Genomic DNA, 26886 nt, shown 5'->3' with positions numbered 1-26886 from the left:
CCCCGGCCCCATCTGCAGGAGGGAAGCTTCATCAGTGGTAAAGTGCATCTGCAGGTGTTAGTCAGACGCCTGGATTTCTGGCTGTCTCTATGCACTTTATAGATAAAGATAATTCGAAAATAACAACTTGAAAAATAAAAATAAAAAAGAGACCATAGCACTGAAGCTTCCTTCAGGGTGGTAGAGACAGAGCTCAAACCTGGGTAGCACACAGAGAAAAGCAGCTCACTGTACAAGTGATCTATTCTGTCTGCTCCATTATTGAGTTTCCTTAACTCTTCAGTCATTTTGGTTATTGCCTCTGTCTGATGAATGAGATGTAAAGATCTCCTCCCATTCAGTGGAGTGACTTTTTGTTTTCACGGTGCTTCTTTTTGCTGTGCGTAAGTTTCTCAATTTGACGCAGTCCCATTGGTTTACTTTTAAATCATGGAGTATTCTGCCAATGTTTGGTTAAGGATTTTATGGTTTTTGGTTGAATGTTTATCTTTGACCCATTTGAAGTTGATTTTTCTGATAGATTTATGTGATTGTCCTGTTTCATTCTTCTCCATGTTTCAGCCCAGTTCTCCCAGCACTATTTGTTGAAAAGACTCTCTTCCTTCCTCCCTCCCTCTAGTATTTTAGGCCTCCTTGTAAAAAAAAAAAAAAAAAAATTAGATGTTCATGATACTGTAATGTTCCTACTGAAAATATAATCCTTTTCAGAGAAGTATTTATTTCTAGTCCGGAAGGTGGTGCAGTGGATAAAGCGCTGAACTCTCAAGCGTAAGGTCCCGAGTTCAAGCCCCGGCAGCACATGTACCACAGTGACGTCTGATTCTTTCTCTCTCTCCTCTTATCTTTCTCATCAATAAATAAATAAGGGAGTCGGGCTGTAGCGCAGCGGGTTAAGCGCAGGTGGCGCAAAGCACAAGGACCGGCATAAGGATCCCGGTTCGAACCCCGGCTCCCCACCTGCAGGGGAGTCGCTTCACAGGCGGTGAAGCAGGTCTGCAGGTGTCTATCTTTCTCTCCTCCTCTCTGTCTTCCCCTCCTCTCTCCATTTCTCTCTGTCCTATCCAACAACGACAACAACAATAAAACAACAAGGGCAACAAAAGGGAATAAATAAGATAAAATTAAAATAAATAAATAAAATCTTTTCTTAAAAAAAGTATTTATTTAAATCTTATAACTACTTTATGATTGGATGGCTTGATTTTTGTTAAGTTGTAATGAATTCACTACATACTTTGGAGAGTAACCTCTTACTATATGACATGTATCTCCTAATATTTAGTAGATTATCCTTTATATATTTTATTTATTTTTATTTTTAACCAGAGCACTGCTCAGTTCTGGCTAATGGTGGTGTGGGGGATTGAATCTGAGACCTCAGAGCCTCAGGCATGAGTCTGTTTGCACAACCATTATGCTATCCGCACCAACCCCATATCTTTTATTACTTTGATCCACGTGTCTATTTTGCCTCTAATGTCATATAATTCTAATTATTCTGTTGTGTAGCCTGAAGTCAGATAACATTAATACCTTCATTCTTCTTCCTCAGGGGAATTATAGATATTTGAATACTTGATTTCAAACATACCTTAGTGCTTTTTGTATGAGTTTTAAATATATAAGAATTTCAAACTGGATAGTATTAAATAGATATTTTGACTAATTAATTCTACAAATCCATGTACATGGAATCTCCATCCCTTAAATGTCTTGTTTTATGTCCTTTAATAATGTAGTTTAGTTTTTGCTATATAGATCTTTCATCGTTACTAAAATCATTTAAGTATTTTTTGGATGCCAATTGTAATATGGAGCTGACTATTTGCATTTATGGATGCAACAGATGTTTTATATTAATTTGGTAGTTAGTCATTTTGTTGTACTCATTAATAGTTGCAAATACGTTTTAAAAGCAGCCTTAAAGGGGTGGGAAAATAGCTGATTTGGATAGTGTGCTCCTTTGTCATGTGTTCAACGAAGGTTTGAATCCAGCCCACACCACATTAAAGACAGTTTTGGTGCTGTGGTGTCTTTTTTCACTCTCTTCCTCTCTGATTTCATTAAAAAATAAAATGAGAGTTAGTTAAACAGCAGCCTTGGGAGTCGGGCTTAGTGCAGCGGGTTAAGCGCATGTGGCGCCAAGTGCAAGGACCCATGTAAGGATCCCAGTTGAAGCCCCTGGCTCCCCACCTGCCGGAGTCACTTCACAGGCGGTGAAGCAGGTCTGTAAGCGTCTATCTTTCTGTCCCCCTGTCTTCCCACCTCTCTCCATTTCTCTCTGTCCTATACAACAACATCAGTAACAACAACAATAACTACAACAACAATGAAAAACAACAAGGGCATCAAAAGGGAAAAAAATAAATTTAAAAAAGAAGAGAGAGAGAGAGACTAATGCTATTTTATCTCCTTAATGGGCTGGATGGTGGTGCACTTGGCTGAGAGCACATATTACAGTATACAAGGACCCTGGTGCAAGCCCCAGACCCCATCTATAGGGAAGAAGCTTCATAAGCAGTGAAAAAGTGTTGCAAGTATCTTTCTTTCTCTTTACCTCCCCCTTTCCTCTCAACTTGTCTCTATCTAAAAAATTATATGTATGCTTATATAGGTATATATATATTTAAATTTATTTCCTAGAGGAGGTACATAGCATAATGGTTATGCAAAGAGTCTCTCATGCCTGAGGTTCTAAAGTCCCAGGTTCAATGCCCTATACCACCAAAAAACAAGAGCTGAGCAGAGCTCTAATTAAAAATAAATAAATAAAGAGATTAAAACTGTATTGCTTTAAACTGGTTACACAGTGCAATGGCTATGAGAAAAGGCTTAAACCCTCGTTCTACCGGAAGCCAGGGTCTGGTAAAAAACAAAAAAATTATAACATTAAAGACTAATACAAATTTCTCTTTTATATCTATTTCTGTTACACAGTTCACTACCAATAAGGCAACCACGGTAACTATTATTAGAGGTTCTACTTCCTTTTTTAACAGTTGCAGAGCGTACTCTAGGGTTCAGTATACCATGATTTATAGTATAAACATCCCCAGCCTGACTTTTTCCCTTTTTTGCCTTCAGAGTTTGAGAAAGGAGGGGAACATGGAAAGGGGGAGAGAGGAAGTCGGGTGGTAGCACAGTGAGTATAGCGCAGCAGATGTAGTGCAGTGGGTGTGCGCAAGGACCAGCATAAGGATCCTGGTTCGAGGTCCCAGCTCCCCACCTGCAGGGGAGTCGCTCACAGCGGAGTCTTTTCTCTCTCCATTTCTATCCTCCCCATCTCTCTGGCCTGTCCAACAACGACATCAATAACAACAATAACTACAATAATAAAACAAGGGCAACAAAAGGGAAATAAATATTTTAAAAATCTTTAAAAAAAAAAAAAGGGAGGGGAGAGGAAGATGGACACCTGCAGATCTGTTTCACTGCTTATGAAGCGTCCCCCCTGCAGGTGGGGACCCGGGGGCTAGAGCCGGGAGTTTTGCACAGGTCTTTGTGCTCGGTACTTTCTGCACTTAACCTGGTGGGCTACTACCTGGGCACCCCAACCTATGACTTTTATACAGTTGATAAACCAAGGATGGCTTTTACATTTTTAAAGCGTTGTGAAGAAATATGTTCTAGAAACTACATGTAATCCAAAAGCCTTTAGTAGCACTGCATATGGAGTGATCAGAGCCACAGATGGCACAGCTGCAACAAACAAGACTTGCATGCAAGTGGCCCCAGGTCTGATCCCTAGCACCACTATCTCCAGAACAGAGAATGTTCTTGTAAACAAAACAAAACAAAACAAAAGAGTTCAGGGGGTCGGGTGGTGGTGCACAAGGTTAAGCACACATAGTCCAAAGCAGTGCAAAAAGCAAGGGTTGGCGAAAGATCCCGGTCTGAGCCCATGGGTACCCACCTGTAGGGGGCGGGGGGGTCGCTTCACAAGCAGTGAAGCAGGTCTGCAGGAGTCTATTTTCTCTCTCCATTTCTATCTTCCCCATCTCTCTCAATTTCTCTCTATCCTATCCAAGAAAGTGGAAAGAAAAAAAAAAAAAAGGCCACCAGGAGCAGTGGATTCATAGTGTACATACCGAACCCCAATAATAACACTGGAGGCAAAAAAAAAAAAAGAGTTCAAAGTCTATTTAATGTTGCTGAATAATTAAGGTGATAATTGTACATACATACATAACAATAAGGTCAAAATATAAGAAATTCAACACAGGGGTTAGGAATCTAGCCTAGTAGTAAGGCAAACACCTAACATGCATGAGGCCTTGAATCTGGTAACACACTAAAAAAAAAAAAAAGAAAATATATAAATATAAACTATAAAGCTAAAACAGTATTAACTTTAGTGTCTGCTTATTGAAAACAGCTCACTTCTAGATCTGCAACTAAAATAATAAAGAGAAAGAACATATTGTATTATCCTTAACATTACTACTTGAACTATTTTGATGCCAACAATTTCCAGTAAGTTCCAAAAAAAAAGTTCAACAATTTGTTTGGCTTTGTATGTTAACTCTCTTGTCAACCACCATGTTCCAGATGCTAGCATGATGCTGACCAGACTTCCCTGGACAGACAACCCCACCAATGTGTCCTGGAGCTTTGATTCCCCAGAGCCCCACCCCACCAGGGAAAGAGAGAGGCAGGCTGGGAGTATGGATCGACCAGTCAACGCCAATGTTCAGCGAGGAAGCAATTACAGAACCCAACCTTCCACCTTCTGCACCCCATAATGACCTTGGGTCCAAACTCCCAGAGGGATAAAGAATAGGAAAGCTATCAGGGAGGAGATGGGATACGGAGTTCTGGTGGTAGAAATTGTGTAGAGTGGTACCCCTCTTATCCTATGGTTTTGTCAATGTTTCCTTTTTATAAATAAAAAAACTACAAAGTGCAAGGACCGGCGTAAGGATCCTGGTTCAAGCCCCCGGCTCCCCACCTGCAGGGGGGTCGCTTCACAGGCGATGAAGCAGGTCTGCAAGTGTCTATCTTTCTCTACCCCTCTGTCTTCCCCTCCTCTCTCCATTTCTCTCAGTCCTATCCAACAATGTTGACATCAATAACAACAGCAATAATAACTATAACAATTTAAAAAAGGGCAACAAAAGGGAAAAATAAATATAAAAAAAATTAAAAATTTTAAAAAATGAGAATAGAAAGTAAGCTCTGATCTACTCTTCACGGAAAACCAAAAGAAATTATAGTAATGCCCAACTAACCTGTGTTAAAAGTGTCTGCTGAGGTTGCTGTAACTGAAAATAGAAAAACAAACAAAAACAAGAAGGAAAAAAATGAATCAGGTTTACTGTTTTGTAGATGCCATATATATATATATATATATATATAGAGAGAGAGAGACCTATTAAATCGGCACTTGATTTCAAGTTGGAATCTATGTAATAAGTAACAAATATCATTCAGTGCTTAGCTACAACTATTCTATTGTCAGAAAAGTCATGATGCATTTTTGCAAAGAAAATGGGATATCATTAATTTTCCAACAATCCAACAGTTGATATATATAACTCACCCAGTAATTAAAAAAAAAAAAGATTATCTTTTCCATTATTTTACAAGAATAGTACAAAAAAAAAAAAAAAACTCAAAGTCATATAAGATTTCTATTTCTCCTACATGTCTATCACCTCATTAAATAAATGATTCAGTGGTCTGGGAGGTGGCGCAGTGGATAAAGCATTGGATGCTCAACCATGAGGTCCCGAGTTCAATCCCCGGCAGCCCATGTACCAGAGTGATGTCTGGTTCTTTCTCTCCTCCTATCTTTCTCATGAATGAATAAATAAATTTTAAAAAATAAAAAATAAATAAATGATTCAATGTTATCAGTAGCTACCTGTCACAAAAATATTACTAGTAACCCAATTCACATACATCCTTAAAAATAAGAACCATTCCTGGGAGTCGGGTGGTAGCGCAGCGGATGAAGCGCACGTTGCGCAAAACGCAAGGACCAGCACAAGGACCACCTGCAAGGGAGTCGCTTCACAAGCGGTGAAGCAGATCTGCAGGCGTCTATCTTTCTCTCCCCTCTCTGTCTTCCCCAACTCCATTTCTCTCTGTCCTGTTCAGCAACAACGATAATAACTACAACAATAAAACAACAAGGGCAACAAAAGGGAATAAATAAATAAATAAATATTTAAAAAAAAAAAAAAAGCATGGGGGCCATCAAGAATCATATACTCTCAGGTCCTGGAAGATTAGAGGACCTAGTGGGGTTTGAATTGTTATTTGGAAAACTGAGAAATGTTATACATATACAAACTATTGTATTTTATTTTACTGTTGACTATAAACTATTAGTTCCCCAATAAAGAAATTTTAAAAAAGAATCATATACTCTATAGTATTTCTGGCAATAGAATAGCATGATATTACCAGAAAGTAAAAGGAGCTGGTGTGAAGTATGCAATTTTGAAACTCTAGAAAAGAAACCTAACAAAGTATGGGGGAAAAAAAAAGCTGAGATGCAGTGCTAATTCAAAACATTGTTTGCAGGCCACAAAGTGATGCTGTCTCTAAAAGAGCTGGATTACAAGTATGAGGTCCTGAGTTTAATTGGCATCACAAACCAGAATGATATTCTGGTCCTATCTCTCTCATTAACAAAATTTCAAAATATCCAAGGACACCACAATACAGACTAAATCTATCAAATTGGGAGCCAGGCAGTGGCACAGTGGGTTAAGCGCATGTGGTGCAAAGTACAAAGACCTGCATAAGGATCCCAGTTCAAGCCCCCGGCTCCTCACCTGCAGGGTAGTCGCTTCACAAGCCGTGAAAAACAACGATGATGGTAAACAAGAGCAACAAAAGGGAAAAAATAAAATTTAAAAAAATAAAATAAAATAATCTATAAAAAATTGCAACTTTTCTCTAAATCACGAACAGGTAAGTAATGTTACTTAAAAAAAAGTGTGATGAGAGTCAGGCAGTGGCACAGCGGTTTAAGCGCAGGTGGCGCAAAGCGCAAGGACCGGCATTAGGGATCCCAGTTCGAGCCCCTGGCTCCCCACCTGCAAGGGAGTCACTTCACAGGCGGTGAAGCAGGTCTGCAGGTGTCTATCTTTCTCTCCCCCTCTCTCCATTTCTCTCTGTCCTATCCAACAACGATAACATTAATAGCAACAACAATAACTACAACAATAAAAAAAAGGGCAACAAAAAAGAAAATATATATTAAACAAAAAAGTGTGACACTGGAGGTTCTCACACATGCAGCTCCCCAGCTCAATTTCCTAGTCTTTATTTTTTGGAGAGACAGGAAGAGACTGAGAGAGAAGAGAGCTGCCAGAGCACTGCTCCTACACTCCTGGAGTTCCCGGACACCATCAAAACAGTTCCTTCTAGGGGCAATAACACAGGGTCTCCTACACCACAGGAGCATGTGGCTCTACCAGCGAGCCAGCACCAGTCCCAGTGATGGCATTCTGGTGGCAACACCTGAGTATTGCCGTTTCCATGACACAACCCGACAGCATCATCTTTAGTAACATATTTCATGAAAGTATTATTGGTCTAAGTGTATTTTACTTTTGTTAACTTATTTTATTGGCTGGAGACAAAGAAAATAAGAGGGACAGAGAGACAGAGAGGGACAGAGAAGAGAGCCACCACTTGTGTAGCTTTGCCATAGCAGGTAGGGGCCAGGGGCTTGAACCACATCTTTGGTATCATGTATACTCAACCACGTGTGACACCTCGCAGGCCCTAGGTCTATTTTAAAAACAAAATACTAAACGTAAGTTATCAATTTCTCACATTAAAAAAAATTAATTTAAAGCATTTACTAGTTGGCTATTCTAATCTTTAGGAGAAATGCAATTCTGAAGAGCAAAGATACTTAAGTCAGTGATGAATTTGGGCAGTGAATCTAGACACAAGTACAGAGGAGCCTCGTAGTTCATTTCCTTTCATTTATTTATTTATTTTCCCTTTTGTTGCCATTGTTGTTTTATTGTTGTAGTTAGTGTTGTTGTTGGATAGGACGGAAAGAAATGGAGAGAGGAGGGGGAGAAAAGGAGAGAGGAGGGGAAGACAGAGAGCGGGAGAAAACGATAAGACCCCTGCAGACCTGCTTCACCGCCTGTGAAGCGACTCCCCTGCAGGTGGGGAGCCGGAGGCTTGAACTGAACTGGGATCCTTACACTGGTTCTTGTGCTTCGAGCCACGTGCACATAACCTGGTAGCGCCAGACTCCCTGTATTTCATTTCATTTCTTTTTTTTTTTTTTGCCACCAGGGTTAACGCCTGCACTACAAATCCTGGTGGCCATTTTTTTCTTTTTTTTTGGTTTTATTGGATAGGACAGTGAAAAATTCAGACGAAGGGGAAGGGAAGATAGGGAGAAAGAAATAGAAAAGACATCTGCAAACCTGCTTCATCCCTACAGGTGAGGAGCTAGGGGCCTGAACCAGGTGCACTTAATCCAATATACCACCGCTGACAACCTTTCATAGCTCTTTACAGTGTCTCAGGGTCTAGTTTATGCTCCTTCTCTATCATTCCCTCCTTTTCCTTCACTTAATGATATACATATACATATATATAGAGAGAGATATTTAAAACCAGAGCATTGCTCAGCTCTGGCTTATGGTGGTGTAGGGGACTGAACCTGAGATTTCACAGCTTCAGGCATGAAAGTCTCTGCATAACCATTATGCTATCTATCCCCCCCCACACACCCTCTTAAAACTATTTTTTACTGAAGTTTGTTAGTAGCACAGAAGGAATGAAGCCAACCTCCTAAACTCCCCTCAGCAGTGGACAATAAAACTTACATATGTGTTTAGTCCCTGACACCACATATGCCAACGTAGTGTTCTGGTCTCTTATGAAATTAAAAAAAAAAACCAAAACAACTAAATACAAAAAAGCAAATAAATAAAAGTGGCCGAAAAGATGACACTATGACTACAATGTTGGACTTATAAGCGTGCGATTCTGAAACTAATCCCTTGCAGCCTATGTGCCAGAGTGATGCTCTCGTTCTCTTTCTCCCCTAGTGTTGCTAAAAGTATATTTTGTAAACCCTAAAGTAGAGACTTAAGCTAGGATCTATCTAGATTTTAATAAGACAAATTCTTTTTTCCTTGATTTTTTTTTTTTTTTTTTTTTTTTTTACCAAAGCACTGCTCAGCTTTGGCTTATGGTGGTATTTAGGGAATTGAACCGGGACTGTGGAGGCTCAGGCATGAGAGTTTCTTTTTTTTCTTTTTTTTTAAATATTATATTTATTTATTCCCTTTTGTTGCTCTTGTTGTTTTATTGTTGTTATTATTGTTGTTGTTGATGTCGTTGTTGTTGGATAGGACAGAGAGAAATGGAGAAAGGAGTGGAAGACAGAGAGAGGGAGAGAAAGATCGACACCTGCAGACCTACTTCACCGCCTGTGAAGCGACACCCTTGCAGGTGGGGAGCCGGGGGCTCTAACCAGGATCCTTAAGCCGGTCCTTGTGTTTTGCGCCACCTGCACTTAACCTGCTGTGCTACCGCCCGACTCCCGAGAGTTTCTTTGCATAATCATTACACTATTTCCCATCCTCCTTGAAAGGTTCTTTGAGTTTAAGTCTTTCTCACCTCTTCCTACCACCACAGCTTATAAGACCCTCAGGAACATTAATAATAACAACAACAACAATAATAAATGAACCAAGATTAATGTTAAAAAATAAAAATGAAAATAAAAGCCTTTCTTTTAATCAAAGTCAAGAATTTTCAAATTGTTCAAATGAACCTTAGAAACGGTAAGCTAAGGTCAGGCAGTAGTGCAGTGGGCTAAGTACACATGGCGCAAAGTGCAAGGACCGCCATAAGGATCCCAGTTGAAGCCCCCGGCTCCCCACCTGCAGGGGAGTCGCTTCACAGGTGAAGCAGGTCTGCAGGTGTCTTTCTCTCCGCCTCTGTCTTCCCCTCCTCTCTCCATTTCTCTCTGTCCTATCCAACAACAAACCACATCAGCAATAACAATAACAACCACAACAAGGCTACAACAACAAGGGCAACAAAAGGGGGGGAAATGGCCTCCAGGAGCAGTGGATTCACAGTGCAGGCACTGAGCCCCAGCAATAACCCTGGAGGCAAAGACAAAAAAAAAGAAAGAAACTGTAAGCTGAGACTTCCTTTTCAACATCTCCACTTTAGTATTTTGGGGTCCAGAAGGTGGCATACCTGGTAGAGTGCATAAGCTACCAGGTGTGAGGGCCCAAATTCAAACCTTGAGTCCTCACTTGCAGAATGGAAGCTTCAAGAGTTGTGAACAATGCTGCAGGTGTCTCTCTTTATCTCCTTCTGTCTCTCAGGGGAAAAAAATAGTCACCACCTGGAATGGAGTTGACGTATGGCACCAGAGTAAAAGACTGGGGTGGGGCAGGGGGAGAGAATACAGGTCCTGTAAAAGGTTGACAGAGGGCCTAGTGGGGGTTGTATTGTTATGTGGAAACCTGAGAAATGTTATGCATGTACCAACTATTATATTTACTGTCGAATGTAAAACATTAATCCGCCAATAAAGGAAAAAAAATTTTAAATCACCGAGAATGGTATAGTTGTCATGCATGCACAGAGTTCCAGTCACAAAAAAAATAAATAAGTAAGTTTACATACATAATTTCATTAAAGAAAACATGGAGGGTTCTGCTGCTTAAAAATAAAAACTAAGGTTGAAAACCAGGGGTCTCTGTAGGGTTAGTCTTCAAATGTTAAAAAGGAGATTCTCGCTTTCATATGTGCACTAGCATAGCACAAGACAAAGTTTCAGACAAAAGTGTCGAGTCAATGACTCAGTAACAGAGCAATTCTTTACAAATTAGCCTCTGCATGCATCCTTAAAAACATTTAGCAAAGACTGGCTGCTAGCAGGGATGGGGGTTCTCAAGAACAACGCCCTACCAGCCTCTCCCCACAAGAAATTCTTTTTTCATTACTTCATTTGTCTTACCACCTAAAATTCAAATCCCACATTAAGATAGCTTGCCAAAAGTTAAGATATACGTATTAATTTTAAAAACTAATTAAATGACTGCTTTAAAATCAATTTTTGACATGGTTAAATATAAACTAACCTGTTGCTGCACACTATACAAGGCCTGCTGAGGTTGCGAATATTGCTGGAAAGGTTATTTTGAAAAGAAAAATGAATGTTAATAGTTTTATTCATTCTCAAAAACTAATATGCATATACATATAACATAGTTAGCATTACATTAGAAGGAAATATCCTAAATAGGTAAACTTCACTTAAACCAAATGGCCATTACTTAAACTCTGGCATCCATAAGGAGCTGAATTTTATTCAGATAATTAAAACAGTAGTAGCTAACATAAAAATTTTGTTTATGCAAGTATGATTTTTTGTATGTACTGGGCATGCATATATATACACATATATATTCTTATTTATTTACTATTAGGAAAGACATGTATAATGGTAAACATACCTTCCCTGTCTACTCAGAATAAATGAATTTTTCTATCAGTGATTAAAACCTATAGAAGATTCACCTGTTGCAATGCAGCTGCTGCAGCTGCGGCTTGTTGCTGCAATGCTGCAGTCTGAGTTAACTGATAGTTTGCTGGGGTCTGCGTGGTAAGGCCTGCTGCCGCCAGTGCAGTCTGCTGTGTATAAATAGTAGGAGATGCTCCAAGGAGTGATGGCTGCTGAACACCCAATGCAGCTAAAATGAGATGTAAAAGGAGAAAAAAAAACAAACAAGATTATTTGGCACATCCTAAGAATTACCATGAGTACTCCATTGCATTATGATCTACCTTCAGTTCAAAAAAAACCAAAAGAAAAATTTGAGTTAGGGGCCGGGTGGTGGCGCACCTGGTTGAGCGCATATGTTACGGTGCCCAAGGACCCTGGTTTGAGCCCCCGGTCCCCACCTGCAGGGGGAAAGCTTCACTAGTCGTGAAGCAAGACTGCAGGTGTCTCTCTCTCCCCTCTCCATTTCGGACTATTTCTATCCAATAAATAAATAAAGATAACAAATATTTTTTTAAAAAAATTTTTAAAAAAAGAAAAATTTGAGTTATATTTATTGTGTTTTGTTCAACTGTTTCATGTCCTACCTCAGATTCCAAAGGCTTTACATTACATGTACACATCACAATAAATATGTCATTATTCAATACAAGTATATAACATGGAAACCAAGTGACCTTACCTAGATCAAGGAGCAAAAAATACCTCGAAAAGTATTTTATGAAGAGCAAAAAATATGTTATCTTTTGTGATGTAGATTTTTTTTTTTTTTTTAATCAGAGCACTGCTCAGCCCTGGTTTATGGTGGTATAGGGAGTGAACCTGGGACTCGAGCCTCAGGCATGAGAATCTGTTTGCTATCTACCCTCGCCCTCATTCTTTTATCTTCATGGAAATGAGAACATAACAAGGGACCAGTGCTAGAAGTGATTCACCTTTAAAAACCTAGGTTTATGAAGTACTTCCACTTTAAAGAACTATAAAACTAGGGCACTGGCATAAAGACCTTGAAAGCACAGAAAGTTTCCAACCAACAGGCAAGATTAAATTAATCACTAGTAACAATAAATGCTATGTGAAGCCACAAGAGAAGATGCAGAAGCTGCAGCAAATTATAAGGAGGGTCTGACTAAAAGAACTGATGAAGGGGTTACACTAAGCAACTATGCCCCCACCCCCTTTTGAAAAGATCTGCCAATATTTACTCCAGCCCAGGAGGTGGCCCAGTGGATAAAGTATTGGCCTCTCCCATGAAGTCCTCAATCCATTTCCCAGCATCACAAGTGCCAGAATGATGCTCTGGTGTTTTGTTTTGTTTTCTCTTTCCTCCTCATTTTTCAAAAATAAATAAATAAATCTCTTTTTTACTAAAAAAAAAAAAAACTAGGGCAGTGTGAGAGAGAACCAGAGCATCACTCTGGCATGTGTGATGCCAGGGGTCAAACTCAGGGCCTCATGCCTGGGAGTCCAAATCCTTATCCACTGTGCAACCTCCAAGGCTACAGCTGAACAATTTTCAACGTAGATGAAAGAGCATTTATCGGGAGATGCACTGAGGATTCTTGTAGTTGGAAGTCTAAGCCTAGTTTCAAATTATAGAAAACCTCTTTTCGGGAGCTGGGTGGTAGGTAGCACAGCGGGTTAAGCACACATGGCACCAAGCACTAGGACCAGTGTAAGAATCCCAGGTTCAAGTCCCTGGCTCCCCACCTGCAGTGGGTCGCTTTACAAGCAGTGAATCAGGTCTTTCTCTCTCCCTCTCTGTCTCCCCTTCTTCCATTTCTCTCTGACCTATCCAACAACAACACATCAATAACAATAATAATAATAACCACAATAAAACAAGGGCAACAAAAGGGAAAAAAATAGGGAGTCAGGTGGTAGCACAGCAGGTTAAGCACACATGGTGCAAAGCGCAAGGACCAGCATAAGGATCCCGGTTCAAGCCCCTGGATCCCCACCTGCAGGGGAGTAGCTTCACAAGTGGTGAAGCAGGTCTGCAGGTGTCTGTCTTTCTCTCCCTCTCTGTCTTCCCTTCCTCTCTTGATTTCTCTCTGTCATATCCAACAACATCAATAACAACAATAATAACTACAACAATAAAACAGCAAAGGCAACAAAAGGGAATAAATAAATAAAAATTTTTTAAAAAAGGAAAAATAGCCTCCAGTAGCAGTAGATTCCTGGTGCAGGTACTGAACCCCAGCAATAACTCTGCAGGCAAAAAAAAAATTAGAAATTAAGTCCTTCTGTAAAACTGACTACATTTCAGTGCTCAATAGTTATTTTCATGCCTGAAGCACCAAATATCACAGGATCAATCTCAAGTATTACCATAAGCCAGAGCTGAGTAGTGCTTTGATATAAATAAATAAATAAATAAAATTAAAATGAATCTTGAACTTTTTAAAGTTTGAACAAGGGACTCAGGCGGTAGCGCAGTGAGTTAAGTGCACGTGGCACAAAGCATAACGACTGGCATAAGGATCCCAGTTCGAGCCCCCCGGCTCCCCACCTGCAGGGGAGTCGCTTCACAGGCCGTGAAGCAGGTCTGCAGGTATCTATCTTTCTCTGCTCTCTCTGTCTTCCCCTCCTCTCTCCATTTCTCTCTGTCCTATCTAACAATGGCGACATCAATAACTACAACAATAAAACAATAAGGGCAACAAAGGGAAAGTAAACAAAAATAATTATTAAAAAAAATTTTTTTAAAGTTTGAACATGGATTGGGTGGTTGTGCACCTGGTACAGTGCAAAGGACCTGGGTTCAAGTACCCAATGCCCACAGGAATGGTAAAGCAATGCTACAGGCTTCTCTCTCTCTCTCTCTCTCTCTCACACACACACACACACACACACACACACAACACATGAGTCAAAACTGTCAATTCACGGCACTGGAGTTTTAAAAACTCATCAGTCAAGTGGCTTGGGAGGTAATGCAATAGTTAAGAGAGCTAGATACTTACACTACGTGAAACCCCAAATTTGACCACTGGCAGCACATTTAACAGACTGGTGCTCTGGTTCTTTTTTTTCAGGTAAATTAAAACTTTTATTAAAAACAAAACATGTTAGGGTGTGAAGGGGAGGGTGGAATAGAGACAGAGATTAAGACTGACTGACTTACATGGTGCCAAAGAGCATCTGGTTCTCTTTCTAATTGATAAATAAAATAATCTTTATGAAATAAAAGTTCAGAAGTCAAGAGTGAAGAGGTAATAGGGGTGGTTCAAAAGGTGGCACAGTGGCTAAGGCACTGGACTGTCGAGCATGAGGTCCTGAGTTCAATCCCCGGCAGCACATGTACCAGAGTGATGTCTGGTTCTTTCCCTCTCCTCCTATCTTTCTCATTAATAAATAAACAAAATCTTAAAACAAAAAAAAAAAGAGGTAACAGTAATCGCAATAGTTCAGTGGGTAGGGTGTGTACCATGCCATGCGCAGGCCCTGGAGAGTGGTGGCACTGAGGGAAGCTCCAGCACTGTGACACTGCTTCTCCTCTGTCTACCTTTTGGTTGATCTAAATGAGAGAGTCAGCTCAGAGTAGTGAAACTACAAAGGCATGAGGCTGCAGTAACACCAAGATAACAAGCACAAGTTGTGTTGGGGTCAGGTAACTGCTCGCCCTGCAGAAAGCGTAAGATCCCGGGTCAAAGTCCCGATACTACAAGGGGAGTGCTGCACACGATAGAATGGGGCTCTGACCTCTTTCCTCCCTGGTTTTCTTTTCCTATCTCCTCTCACTCTAATTCTCTAAACAACAGAATGTAAGAGTTGGCCAGAGGATGGCCACAAGGTGATATCACAAAGTACAGGTGCTGCATTTAAAAAGTAGATAAATGGGGAGTCGGGCTGTAGCGCAGCGGGTTAAGCGCAGGTGGCGCAAAGCGCAAGGACCGGCATAAGGATCCCGGTTGGAACCCCGGCTCCCCAACTGCAGGGGAGTCGCTTCACAAGCGGTGAAGCAGGTCTGCAGGTGTCTAGCTTTCTCTCCCCTCTCTCTCTGTCTTCCCCTCCTCTCTCCATTTCTCTCTGTCCTATCCAACAACGACAACAACAATAACAACTATAACAATAAAACAAGGGCAACAAAAGGGAATAAATAAATAAAAATAAATATTTAAAAAAAAAAGTAGATAAATGATGAAAATGAAACACCTGTAGTATTGGGAGACAGTTAAGCAAGAAGTGTCAGTCATACCACGTGGAAAGCCCACACTCAAGCTCTGGCAGCACGTAAGAGCATCACAGCACAGGGAGGAACTCTAAAAATGACAGTGATGCTGTACTCTCTCCCTCTCTGCCTCTATCAATCTAAAATAAAAAGAATCGAAGGAACTGGCCCGGGACTGAGGAGGTCACACATACAAGGCCAGACAACATCAATAACAATAAAAAAACAGGGGCAACAAAAGGGAAAATAAATAAATATAAAAATAAGTAAAATCTTTAAACAAAAATGAAAAAAGAGAGGGAGAAACAAGTCCAGTGATGCTGATTCTCTTTTGTTAGCAAATAAAATAAACTGTCAAAAAGATCGAGAGAGAAATAGGCTATACCTATTATAATTTTTTTTTTTTTTTTTTTTAACCAGAGCACTGATCAGCTCTGGCTTATGGTGGTGTAGGCAACTGAACCTGGGACTTCATGGCCTTAGGCATGAGAGTCTGTTTGCATAACCATTATGCTATCTATCCCCGCACAGAATTTTTTAAAGTTTATTTTGGGGTATGTGCACATAGTTGAATGAACATGTAACAATGCACAGAACACTGCTTAGCTCTGACAGAAGGTGGACCTCTGGTCTCAGGTAATACTGTGTGCTCCAATACACTGAGCTATCTCTCTAGTACAACAGAGCAGTCTTTTAAATTATGTATTTATTACTAATAATTTATTTATTTATTGGATAGACAGCTAGAAATTGAGAAAGGAGGGGGTGACAGAGAGGGAGAGAGACACCTGCAACCCTTCTTCACCACTCCTGAAGCTTTCCCCCTACAGGTGGGGGCCAGGGGCTTGAACCCGTCTTTGTGCACTGTAGCATGTGCGCTCAAGCCAGAGCAGAACTATGGCCCAAATAAATCTTTGAGTGGTCCAGTAGCTGACACAGTTATATGATATGCAAAACCAAGCCTGAGGTTCTCAGTTCAATCCCAGGTACTGTGGGTGCCATAGTTCTGCCCTGGCTGCTCTCTCATAAAATAAACAAGTCTGTCTTTCAAAATTAAAAATAAAGCTGCCACTGATGCAGTTATACAAATGTGAGATACACAGGGCCTAAATGTTAAATGGAGGAAAGGATGAAAAGAATTTTCAAAAGGAGAAAAAAGTCAAAATTTGATATATGATTATAGAGGTAAATAAAAAAATAAATAAATAAAGATGTTCTTCCTTCTCTAGGCTCCCTGCACTTAAAAAAAAAAAAAAAAAAAAGAGGGAGTTGGGCAGTAGCACAGCTCGTTAAGCGCACATGACGCAAAGAGCAAAGACCGGAGTAAGGATCCCAGTTCGAGCCCCCGCTTCCCACCTGCAGGGGAGTCGCTTCACAAGCGATGAAGTAGGTCTGCAGGTGTCTTTCTCTCCTCCTCTCTCCATTTCTCTGTCCTATCCAACAATGACAACATCAATAACAACTACAAACAATTTAAAAAAAAAGGGGCAACAAAAGGGAAAATAAATATATATAAAACAAAAAACAAAAAGAAAGAGAGGGAGAGAAAGAAAGAAAAAAAGAAGCGAAAATTAAAGTTGACAGGTGAGTGGTCAGGTAGTAGCTCACCTGGTAGAGTGCACATGTTCAGGGACCAGAGTTCAAGTTCCTGTCACCCATCTGTAGCAGGGAGCCACATGAGTGATGGGAGTGGCCCTTCAAGTTAAGGCTGTGCCTGTCTGTCTATCTTTCTATTTAGACAGAAAAGCTATAGACAACAATTCCACTATAGCAGCTATTTTATTATAGCAATACAGACATACACTTGATTTTTTTTTTTTTTTCCTCCTCCAGGGTTATTGCTGGGCTCGGTGCCTGCACCATGAATCCACCGCTCCTGGAGGCCATCTTTTCCCCCCTTTTGTTGCCCTTGTTGTAGCTTTGTTGTGGTTATTATTATTGCCCTTGTTGACTCAATTCGTTGTTGGATAGGACAGAGAGAAATGGAGAGAGGAGGGGAAGACAGAGAGGGGGAGAAAAAGACAGACACCTGCAGACCTGCTTCACCGCCCGTGAAGCGACTCCCCTGCAGGTGGGGAGCCGGGGGCTCGAACCGGGATCCTTACGCCGGTCCCTGCGCTTTGCGCCACATGTGCTTAACCCACTGCGCCACCGCCCGACCCCCTTTGATTTTTTTTTTTAATTTACTTACTTTGGATAGAGACAGAGAGAAGAAACTGAGCAAGGAGAGGGGGAGGGAGGGAGGAAGAGAGACACCTGCTACACTGTTTTACCACTGGTGCACCACCACCTGGCCTAAAGATACAAATGTGGAAAAGTAATATACAGGGGCCAGGCTGTGACACATCTGGTTAAGCACACACAGGACTCAGGTTTGAGCCCCTGGTCCCCATCTTCAGGGGGAAAATTTCACAAGTGGTGAAGCAGGGATGCAGATGTCTTTCTGCCTCTTTCCCTATCTTCCCCATCTTTCTTGATTTCTCTCTATCCAATAATAAATAAGTATAACATTAAAAAAAAAGTAATAGTGGTCTAGGAGGAGGAACAGTGGAGGAAGCATTTGACTTTCAAACATGAGGTCCTGAGTTCAATCCCCAACAGCACATGTACCAGAGTAATGTCTGGTTCTTTCTCTCTCCTATCTTTTTCATAAGTAAATTAAAATCAAATCTTTTTTTAAAAAAGTAGGTAGTCGGGCGGTAGCACAGCGGGTTAAGCGCAGGTGGTGCAAAGCACAAGGACCGGCTGAGGATCCCGGTTCGAGCTCCTGGCTCCCCACCTGCAGGGAAGTCACTTCACAGGCGGTGAAGCAGGTCTGCAGGTGTCTATCTTTCTCTCCTCCTCTCTCCCATTTCTCTCTGTCCTATCCAACAACGATGACATCAATAACAACAATAACTACAACGACAATAAAAAAAAAAAAAGGGAAAATAAATAAATAAATTTTTTTTAAAAAATCCATTCCTTTAAGGTCATCTACATAACTAGATAGTCAGATCCATCAAATTTCAGAACACGTTAGAAGATCACAATGTCTCTGCAACCGACCTCAAATTACTAATAGGAGTGTTAAGTAAAGCACAGCATAAATCTATTATCATATCTCTGTGTGTGTATATATATATATATATATATATATATATATACACACACACACACACACACACAGAGACAGATATGTACATACATACACATATACACAAAAAAAATAGAATCAAATTAACAGAATAAGTGACAACTTTTCTGGGGACTCAAACTCAAAATATCATTCTATAGAATCCTCAGAAAACTTAAGATCCAAACCATACATCAAGGTAAAAAATATCTATATTTATTCCTAATAACAAGGGGAAGGAATGTATCGAAATATGCATCTTCAATGACATTTATTGACTTTATTTTGAAAGTTTGCTCCTTCTATATCTTTTTCCTTTGATAAACTCCACAGAGTTGGTATTTTTTTCAATATTATTTATTCCCTTTTTGTTGCGCTTGTAGGTATTTTTTTTTAACCAAATCATTTTATTGGGGAAACAATGATTAACATGACAGTTGTTGACACATGGAGTATACAATCTTTTTTTTTTTTAAGATATCATTTATAAGATAGATTGATGGGCAGAAGACCTCTCCAATGTGTCTCAAAGTCTCACCTCTCCTGACCCCTACCTAACTACAGAAAGACAGAAACAGGTTGGGGGGTATCAACCTGCCAATGTTCATGTTCAACAGAGAAGCAATTACCTTCCACTTTCTGCACCCCATAAAAAAATTTCATCCGGGAGTCGGGCGGTGGTGCAGTGGGTTAAGCGCACGTGGCGCAAAGCGCAGGGACCCGCGTAAGGATCCCGGTTCGAGCCCCCGGCTCCCCACCTGCAGGGGAGTCGCTTCACGGGCGGTGAAGCAGGTCTGCAGGTGTCTATCTTTCTCTCCCCTCTCTTTCTGTCTTCCCCTCCTATCTCCATTTCTCTGTCTTATCCAACAACAAAGCAACGTCAACAATAGCAATAATAACCGCAACGAGGCTGCAACAACTAGGGCAACAAAAAGGGGGAAAAATGGCCTCCAGGAGCGGTGGATTCATGGTGCAGGCACCGAGCCCAGCAATAACCCTGGAGGGAAAAAAAAAATTTTCATCCATACTCCAGAGGGATAAAGAATAAAGAAGCTTCCAATGGAAGGGATGGGACACAGAACTCACAGAACTCTAGTGGTGGGAACTATGTGGAATTGTACCCATTATCTCATAATTTTGTTAATCATTATTAAATAACTAATAATTTAATTTAAAAAAGAAGAAGAAGAAGAAAAGATAGGAGAAAGAATCAGACATCACTCTGGCACATGTGCTGCCGGAGATCAAACTTGGGACCTCATGCTTGAGAGTTCAAAGCCTTATCACTGGCGCCACCTCCTGGACCACATAAAATCTTTTTAAAAATCTCCCTGGATAGGTATCTGCACAACAATCCTACCCACTCGAGCTCTTCACCACTGTTCACTGGGTCCCCAACACCCTCTCTATCTTTTCCCATCAAATTTAAACAACTGAAAAACACTATCATACACTTTTATTAAAACTGCCTTTACAGGGTGGGGGTATATACAGCATAATGGTTATGCAAAGACACTTTCATGCCTGAGGCTCTCAAATCCCAGGTTCAATCCCCCACACCGCCATAAGCCAGAGCTGAGCATTGCTCTGGTAAAAAAAAAAAAAAAAAAAACCTGCTTTTACTTGGACAGAAGTTGGTGTATTGCACCAAAGTAAAAGGCTCTTTCAGGTCCTGGAACATGATGGTAGAGGAGGACCTAAAGGGGGTTGAACTGTTGTGTGGAAAACTGGGAAAAGTTACACATGTACAAACTACTGTACTTTACTGTCGACTGTAAACCATTAATTCCCCAATAAAGAAAAACAGGGAGTCGGGCAGTAGAGCAGCGGGTGAAACACCTGTGGTGCAAAGCGCAAGGACAGCCGTAAGGATCTCGGTTCAAACCCCGGGCTCCCCACCTGCAGGGGAGTCATTTTACAGACGGTGAAGCAAGTCTGCAGGTGTCTGTCTGTCTCTCCCCCTGTCTTCCCCTCCTCTCTCCGTTTCTCTCTGTCCTATCAAAAAACGAACGACATCAACAACAATAATAACTACAACAAGGGAAACAAAAGGGGAAAAAAAAATGGCTTCCAGGAGCAGTGGATTCATGGTGCAGGCACCAAGCCCCAGCAATAATCCTGGAGGCAAAAAAAAGAAAAGCAAGAAAAACAAACTGCTTTTAAAGGAGTTGGGTGGCGGCTTTTGGTATATGCTACAGTGCACAAGGACCCAGGTTCAAGCCCTAGTCCCCAGCTGCAGGGGGAAAACTTCATGCTGCAGGTGCCTCAGCCCCCTCCACCTTCCCCTTCCACATTGACTTCTCTGTCTTTAAATAAGTAAATACAAGTTTTAACTGCTGTTAAATATAACTTTTTAGTTCTGACACCCAACTTTGCAAAAATTAAGTGAATTCCAATGAATGAACGGTTGCTATGCTGTAAAATAATCAAATTAACATTTCATCATTTAATGTTTGGGGGAAAAAATTACAAAACTGTCCCAAGCTGGTGTGTAAGTCCCCAATGACACCTCACCCGCGCCCCTAGTTAATAGACATATTTTTAAGAGAGGGCTTCACCAAAAAAAGCTTAAAAAGATGGAAGTTGGGCGGTAGCGCCCGGGTTAAGAGCACATGGCGCAAAGCGCAAGGACCCACGTAAGGATACCGGTTCGAGCCCCCGGCTCCCCACCTGCAGGGGAGTCGCTTCACAGGCAGTGAAGCAGGTCCGCAGGTGTCTGTCTTTCTCTCCCTCTGTCTTTCCCTCCTCTCTCCATTTCTCTCTGTCCTATCCAACAACGACATCAATGGCAACAATAACAAGGGCAACAAAGGGGGGGGGAATAGCCTCCAGGAGCAGTGGATTCTTAGTGCAGGAACCCAGCCCCTGTGATAACCCTGGAGGCAAAAAATATTAAATAATAATAATAAATAAATAAAAACGGAGTCATCGCCCCACTCACTCCGTACAGCCCAGGCCCCACCGCTCCCGCCCGCCCCGATCGCCACCCAGCCACCCGTCGGCCCGCGTCCGGCCCGGGCCCCGGCCCGACCTGGCTGAGACACCGCGGTGGCTGTAAACTGAGTCGCCCATGGCGGATTCTTCTGTCCTCCGAATTGAGCCATGACCAAAGGGGGAGAGGAAACGCCTCCGCTCTGTCGTGTCTTCTATGGCCACGAGCTACAGAGGAGAAGGAGCTCCGCGTTACTAGAGTCCAGACTTGACCGGATCACACGCGCTCCAGGCCGGCCCAGGACAGGCGGCGAGACAGGCCGAAGCACTAACTGCCGGGGTGTGTGTGTGTGTGTGTGTGTGGCGGGGTGACATGCTTGTGTGTGTGTGTGTGTGTGTGTGTGTGTGTGAGAGGCGGGGTGACATGCCTGTGTGTGTGTGTGAGGCAGGGTGACGTGTGTGTGTGTGTGAGGCGGGGTGACATGTGTGTGTGTGTGTGAGGCGGGGTGACATGCCTCTGTGTGTGTGTGTGTGTGTGTGAGGCAGGGTGACATGTGTGTGTGTGTGTGAGGCGGGGTGACATGTGTGTGTGTGTGAGGCGGGGTGACATGTGTGTGTGTGTGAGGCAGGGTGACATGTGTGTGTGTGTGTGTGAGGCGGGGTGACATGTGTGTGTGTGTGAGGCGGGGTGACATGCCTGTGTGTGTGTGTGTGTGTGTGTGTGTGTGAGGCGGGGTGACGTGTGTGTGTGTGTGTGTGAGGCGGGGTGACATGCCTGTGTGTGTGTGTGTGAGGCAGGGTGACATGTGTGTGTGTGTGAGGCGGGGTGACGTGTGTGTGTGTGTGTGTGAGGCGGGGTGACATATGTGTGTGTGTGAGGCGGGGTGACGTGTGTGTGTGTGTGTGTGTGTGTGTGTGTGTGTGTGTGTGTGAGAGACGGGGTGACATGCCTGTCACCTGCCGACAGAAGCCCACCCGCCGCCACGCGTCCTTCTGGGCCGACCGGTTTACCTGCAAGCGCGGAGCACCGGCAACATAGACGTCACGTCGGAGAGGACACGGCGAATACCGCGGGGGCGGGGGGGCGGGGCGGGGGGCTCCGCTCCTTCCCGTGAGGAAAGGCGGTTTGAAGTAACGGCCGCTCCAAGAATGGTCGCGAAGGCAACCCCCCACCACATACACACGCACACACACAGGCTCCCGAAAGACGAAGATCTCCAGAGGGCGCCATCCTCCCCGCACCCCATCCCCCACCTCCCGGACACTCAGGCCACCCGTGGGTCCCACCCGTCCGTCCGTCCGTCCCGACGCCCCGCTCCCCGCGCCCGGCAGGCCGGGAGAGGAGAGGCCCGCGGCTCTCGGGAGGTCACGGACAGCCCGGGCCCCGCAGCCCAGGCCGGGTGGAGAAAGCCTCCAGCCCGCAAACCCAGCGCTGGCGGAGGCCCCGGGCGGGCGGGCGGAGGCCGCGGCCAGCCGGGCAGCGACCCCTGGGCGCGCCGACGCGGCGCTGAGAGGCTCGGCAGGCGGCCCTCGGGGGCCCGGAGAGCCGCGGGGCGGTGGGGGAGGGGCCGCCGCGAGGGCCTGTTCCGACCGGCACAAAAGGGACCCGTCCCTCCCGCCCCGGACCCGTGAGGAGCCCACCGTCGGCAGCCTGCGGACGCCGCGCTCCCCAAAACGGTCGTTCCCGGCCCTTGCGTGGATCCGACAGGACGTACACAACCCCGGCTCGACCGCCCGTCGCTCCGACCGCTAGGACTAAGCCTTCACCTGAGTCGGATCCCGGCTACCACCGAAGCCATTTCAAACCCGTCAGCCTAGAGCGCATGCGCCAACTTCCCCTCTTCCTCCACGCCTTCCCCCTCCCCCTCCCCCTCCTCCTCCTCCTCCGCGGCTCAGGGAGGGAGGAGGGGCGCCGACGGCTGACGCACTACGTGCGCGCGGCCCCGGCCGGGCTTTGCGTGGCTCCAGCCCTTTCACGACGCAGCCGGCGCCGACGAAGGGTTTCCTTGACTTGGCGGCACAATCGTGCGGCCTGTGTGCGCGCGCAAACTCGGCCGAGGAAGGACTCGCGGTCGGGGCCGCGGAAGCGGGAGTCACGTGACCCCGTGAGGACGCAGCCATTTTGTGCGCTTTTTTTTTTTTTTTTTGTCTTTATTTGAGTTTCTATTTCAAGTGCTTGGAAGAATTTAGTATAGTATTTGGCATCTCACTAAAAGAAAAAAAAAAAGAAGAAAGAAAGAAAGAAAGAAAGAAAGAAAGAAAGAAAGAAAGAAAGAAAGAAAGAAAGAAAGAAAGAAAGAAAGAAAGAAAGAAAGAAAGAAAACGCATAAGTAAAGATGTAATTCACTGTTTAAACTTATGTTTTCCACATCAGTGAGTTTTAACAGATTCGTGTTTCTACAATAATCCGCCTCTCTAAAGAAACTCCCACCCTCTAGTGATCTCCTTGTTGTTGTTGTTTTCGGCTGATATTTTTCTTTTCTCCCCCCCTTTTTTTTTATTTGAGGAGAGAGTTGATATTCAAGACTGTTGATATTCAAGACTATAGGGTTTCACACCCACCCTGAAGAGGTGTCAGCTGTCACCTTCCTCCAGCAGAGGACACGACCCTCCAGCTCACTTCCGCACTCCCCCTTCCCTTTTGTTTCTTTGCTCTGCTGAAATAAATCACAATGATCCACGCTTTTTTCTACAATTCCTAAGGTCCACTTAACTGAGGTCATCCAGTTCTCATCCTTCCCCTTATGACATAGTTCATTGCAGTTCCATTTAAGTTGTAACAAAAAGATCTTTTCTTACAGCTGCTAGTATTCCATCGCGTGAATATTCCACAACTTCCTTATCCACTCTTGTCATTGAACGTTTGGGTTGCTTCCAAACCCTGCTATTAAAGATAATGCTGTGATGAGCAAAGATGTACAAAGCTCGCTTCAGATAAGTGTCTTTGTACACTAGAGATTTAGTTCCAGCCCAGCATACAAGATCGCTCTCTCTCCCAATATGTCTCTCCCTCTCCCCAACACTGGGTTGACTTTTTCAGATAGAAAAAGCCAGAGAGGAGAGCTGGGCATGGCCCACCCAGCAAGACCCACATAGTATTGAGTGCATGGATCCAGGTTCAAGACCCCCTGCTCCCCACCTGCAGGGGGGAACACTTGACAAGCAATGAAATAGGTCTGCAGGTGTCTGTCTCTATCTCTCCCCCTCAATTTTTCTCTGTCTTATCCAATAAAACGGAAAGAAAAAAAAACCACGAGTGGATTCCTAGTGCTGGCACTGAACCCCATCGATAACCCTGGAAGCAATAAATAAATAAAATCAAAAAAGAATAAAGAAAGAGCGAAAGAGATACCTTAGCATCCATGAGAGCTATGGCGACTAGGAGTTCAAACCTGAGTCACAATATTCTTTTTTGGTTTGTTTTTATTGTTAATTTTATTTTACTTATTTATTGTTGCCAGTGCCATGATCAACTCTGGTGTATGGTGGTGCAGGGAATTGAACCTGGGACTTAAGAGCCCCAGACATGAAAGTCTTTCATATAGCCATTATGTTATCTCCCCCACCCTTATTTTTAAATATTTATAGTATACTTACTAGTGATATATATAAAGAATGGAGTAAGGAGAACCAAAGGATCATTTTGGTACATGAAAGACCAGAAATCAAACTTGGTATTTCATGCTTGTAAAACCAGTTTATCCACTTCAGAGAGGAACAAAGAAAGAGAGATACCAGCAGCACTGTTCACTGCTTATAAACTGTTCGGCTTTCTGAAGGGTAGGTCTTGATAGCTTAAAAGTGCAATCACCCAGTTTCAGCAGGGAAGCTATTACAGAAGCCAGACCTCCCACCTTCAGCAACCCACAACGACCCTGGATCCATACTCCCAGAGGGATAGAGGATGGGAAAGGTATTGGGGAGGGGATGGGATATGGAGATTGGGTAGTGGGAATTGTGTGGAGTTGTAAGCCCCCCATCCTATGATTTTGTTAATTTTTCCTTTCTTAAATAAATAAATTTTTTTAAAAAAACTAAAAAAAAAAAGTGCAATTTTTTTTTCTTGATGTCGCTTGGTATGTCTGTTTTATCTTGTTTTTTGTTTGTTTGTTTCCCTTCAGGCAGAGACAGAAAAACAGGGAGGCAGATGAGAGGTAAAAAAGAGATCACAGCATCAAAGCTTCCTTTTGTGTGGTTGGGGCTGAACTGGAACCTGGATGGTGCACATGACAAAGCAGCACACTCTCTCCAAGTGACTTATTTCACTGACCACATGTGTGCCTGTCCTAAATGTTTAATTGAATGTGATTATGTAGGGACTGAAGTTTCAGTGAGTGAGCATATTCATAGACACTTGAGAAGGTCAAGTTGAAAGAAACAGCTCTGGATTTAAAGCGCCTTTAATAGTGTCAGGGCCTTGGGAAGACAGCACAGCCGTTTACACACCAGGCTTTCATGGTTGAGGTTCCAGATCCCAGATTTAATGTCCAGTGTAAACCAGAGTTGAGCAGTGCCCTGGCCAAATATAAAGAGACAAAATGCTCTGAAGATAGCTTGGTTAGTAGAGTAAGAGACTCACATACTTAAAGCAAGAGTTCCAGCTTTAGTATCACATATACATGAATGGTGCTGTAACTTGCCTCTTTCTCCCTCCCGCATATGAAACTCTTTGTCTAATGTGAAATAAATACAGATAAAATCTTAAGCAAGCCAGTGTCCTGGGGAATAGCTCAACACATACAGCTCCGAATCTTCATGCCTGAAGTTTCCCAGCAGAGTAGTGCTATAGCTTGACACTCTCACTTTTCCTCACTGTCTCATATAAAACCCACTCTCATATATAATAAATTATTTATTTCAGTATTTATGTCTGTATTATTTTCTGTCATAGCTGAGACTTCACTGCTCAAGTTTGAGTTTTTCAACTAGAAAGAGACAGACTTTGCAGAAGGCAAGGGAGCTAGTGCGGTGGAGAGCTCGGCCACTCCTGCTCCTGACTCACCGCTGTTCTCCCCAAGGAGCAAGTTGGTCAGGAAGCCATACACACAGGCATGGCATGTAAAGATACGCAGAAGGCCCTGGAGGAACCAGAGGTGGCAGTCCAGTGCATTAGGATCACACTGACCTGGGATCGGGCTATATAGCGCA

The 26886-nt window shown here is 43.0% G+C and overlaps 1 protein-coding gene across 7 annotated transcripts in view; it reads right to left on the bottom strand.

Annotated features, from left to right (window-relative positions):
• CCAR1 (cell division cycle and apoptosis regulator 1) overlaps positions 1 to 23569 on the bottom strand; it is a 64860-nt gene extending 41291 nt beyond the window's left edge. For 2 of the 7 annotated variants that reach the window (XM_060196364.1, XM_060196475.1), the window contains exons 1-5: positions 23506 to 23569; positions 21839 to 21966; positions 11533 to 11705; positions 11094 to 11138; positions 5229 to 5261 (exon numbers count right to left, since the gene is read on the bottom strand). In XM_060196364.1, the coding sequence (XP_060052347.1) occupies positions 5229 to 5261; positions 11094 to 11138; positions 11533 to 11705; positions 21839 to 21911 (324 nt within the window). In that variant the 5' untranslated portion in view covers positions 21912 to 21966; positions 23506 to 23569. Of the gene's footprint in view, positions 1 to 5228; positions 5262 to 11093; positions 11139 to 11532; positions 11706 to 21838; positions 21967 to 23379 lie in introns of those variants that run through there. The other 5 variants (XM_060196301.1, XM_060196576.1, XM_060196410.1 and 2 more) reach the window with 4 other exon arrangements.
• Positions 23570 to 26886: the final 3317 nt, after the last annotated feature.

Source organism: Erinaceus europaeus, chromosome 1 (genome assembly GCF_950295315.1).
Source record: "Erinaceus europaeus chromosome 1, mEriEur2.1, whole genome shotgun sequence".
Lineage (NCBI taxonomy): Eukaryota > Metazoa > Chordata > Mammalia > Eulipotyphla > Erinaceidae > Erinaceus > Erinaceus europaeus.
Note: the sequence above shows the minus strand (reverse complement) of the source record. Positions and strands in the feature narration are given on the sequence as shown.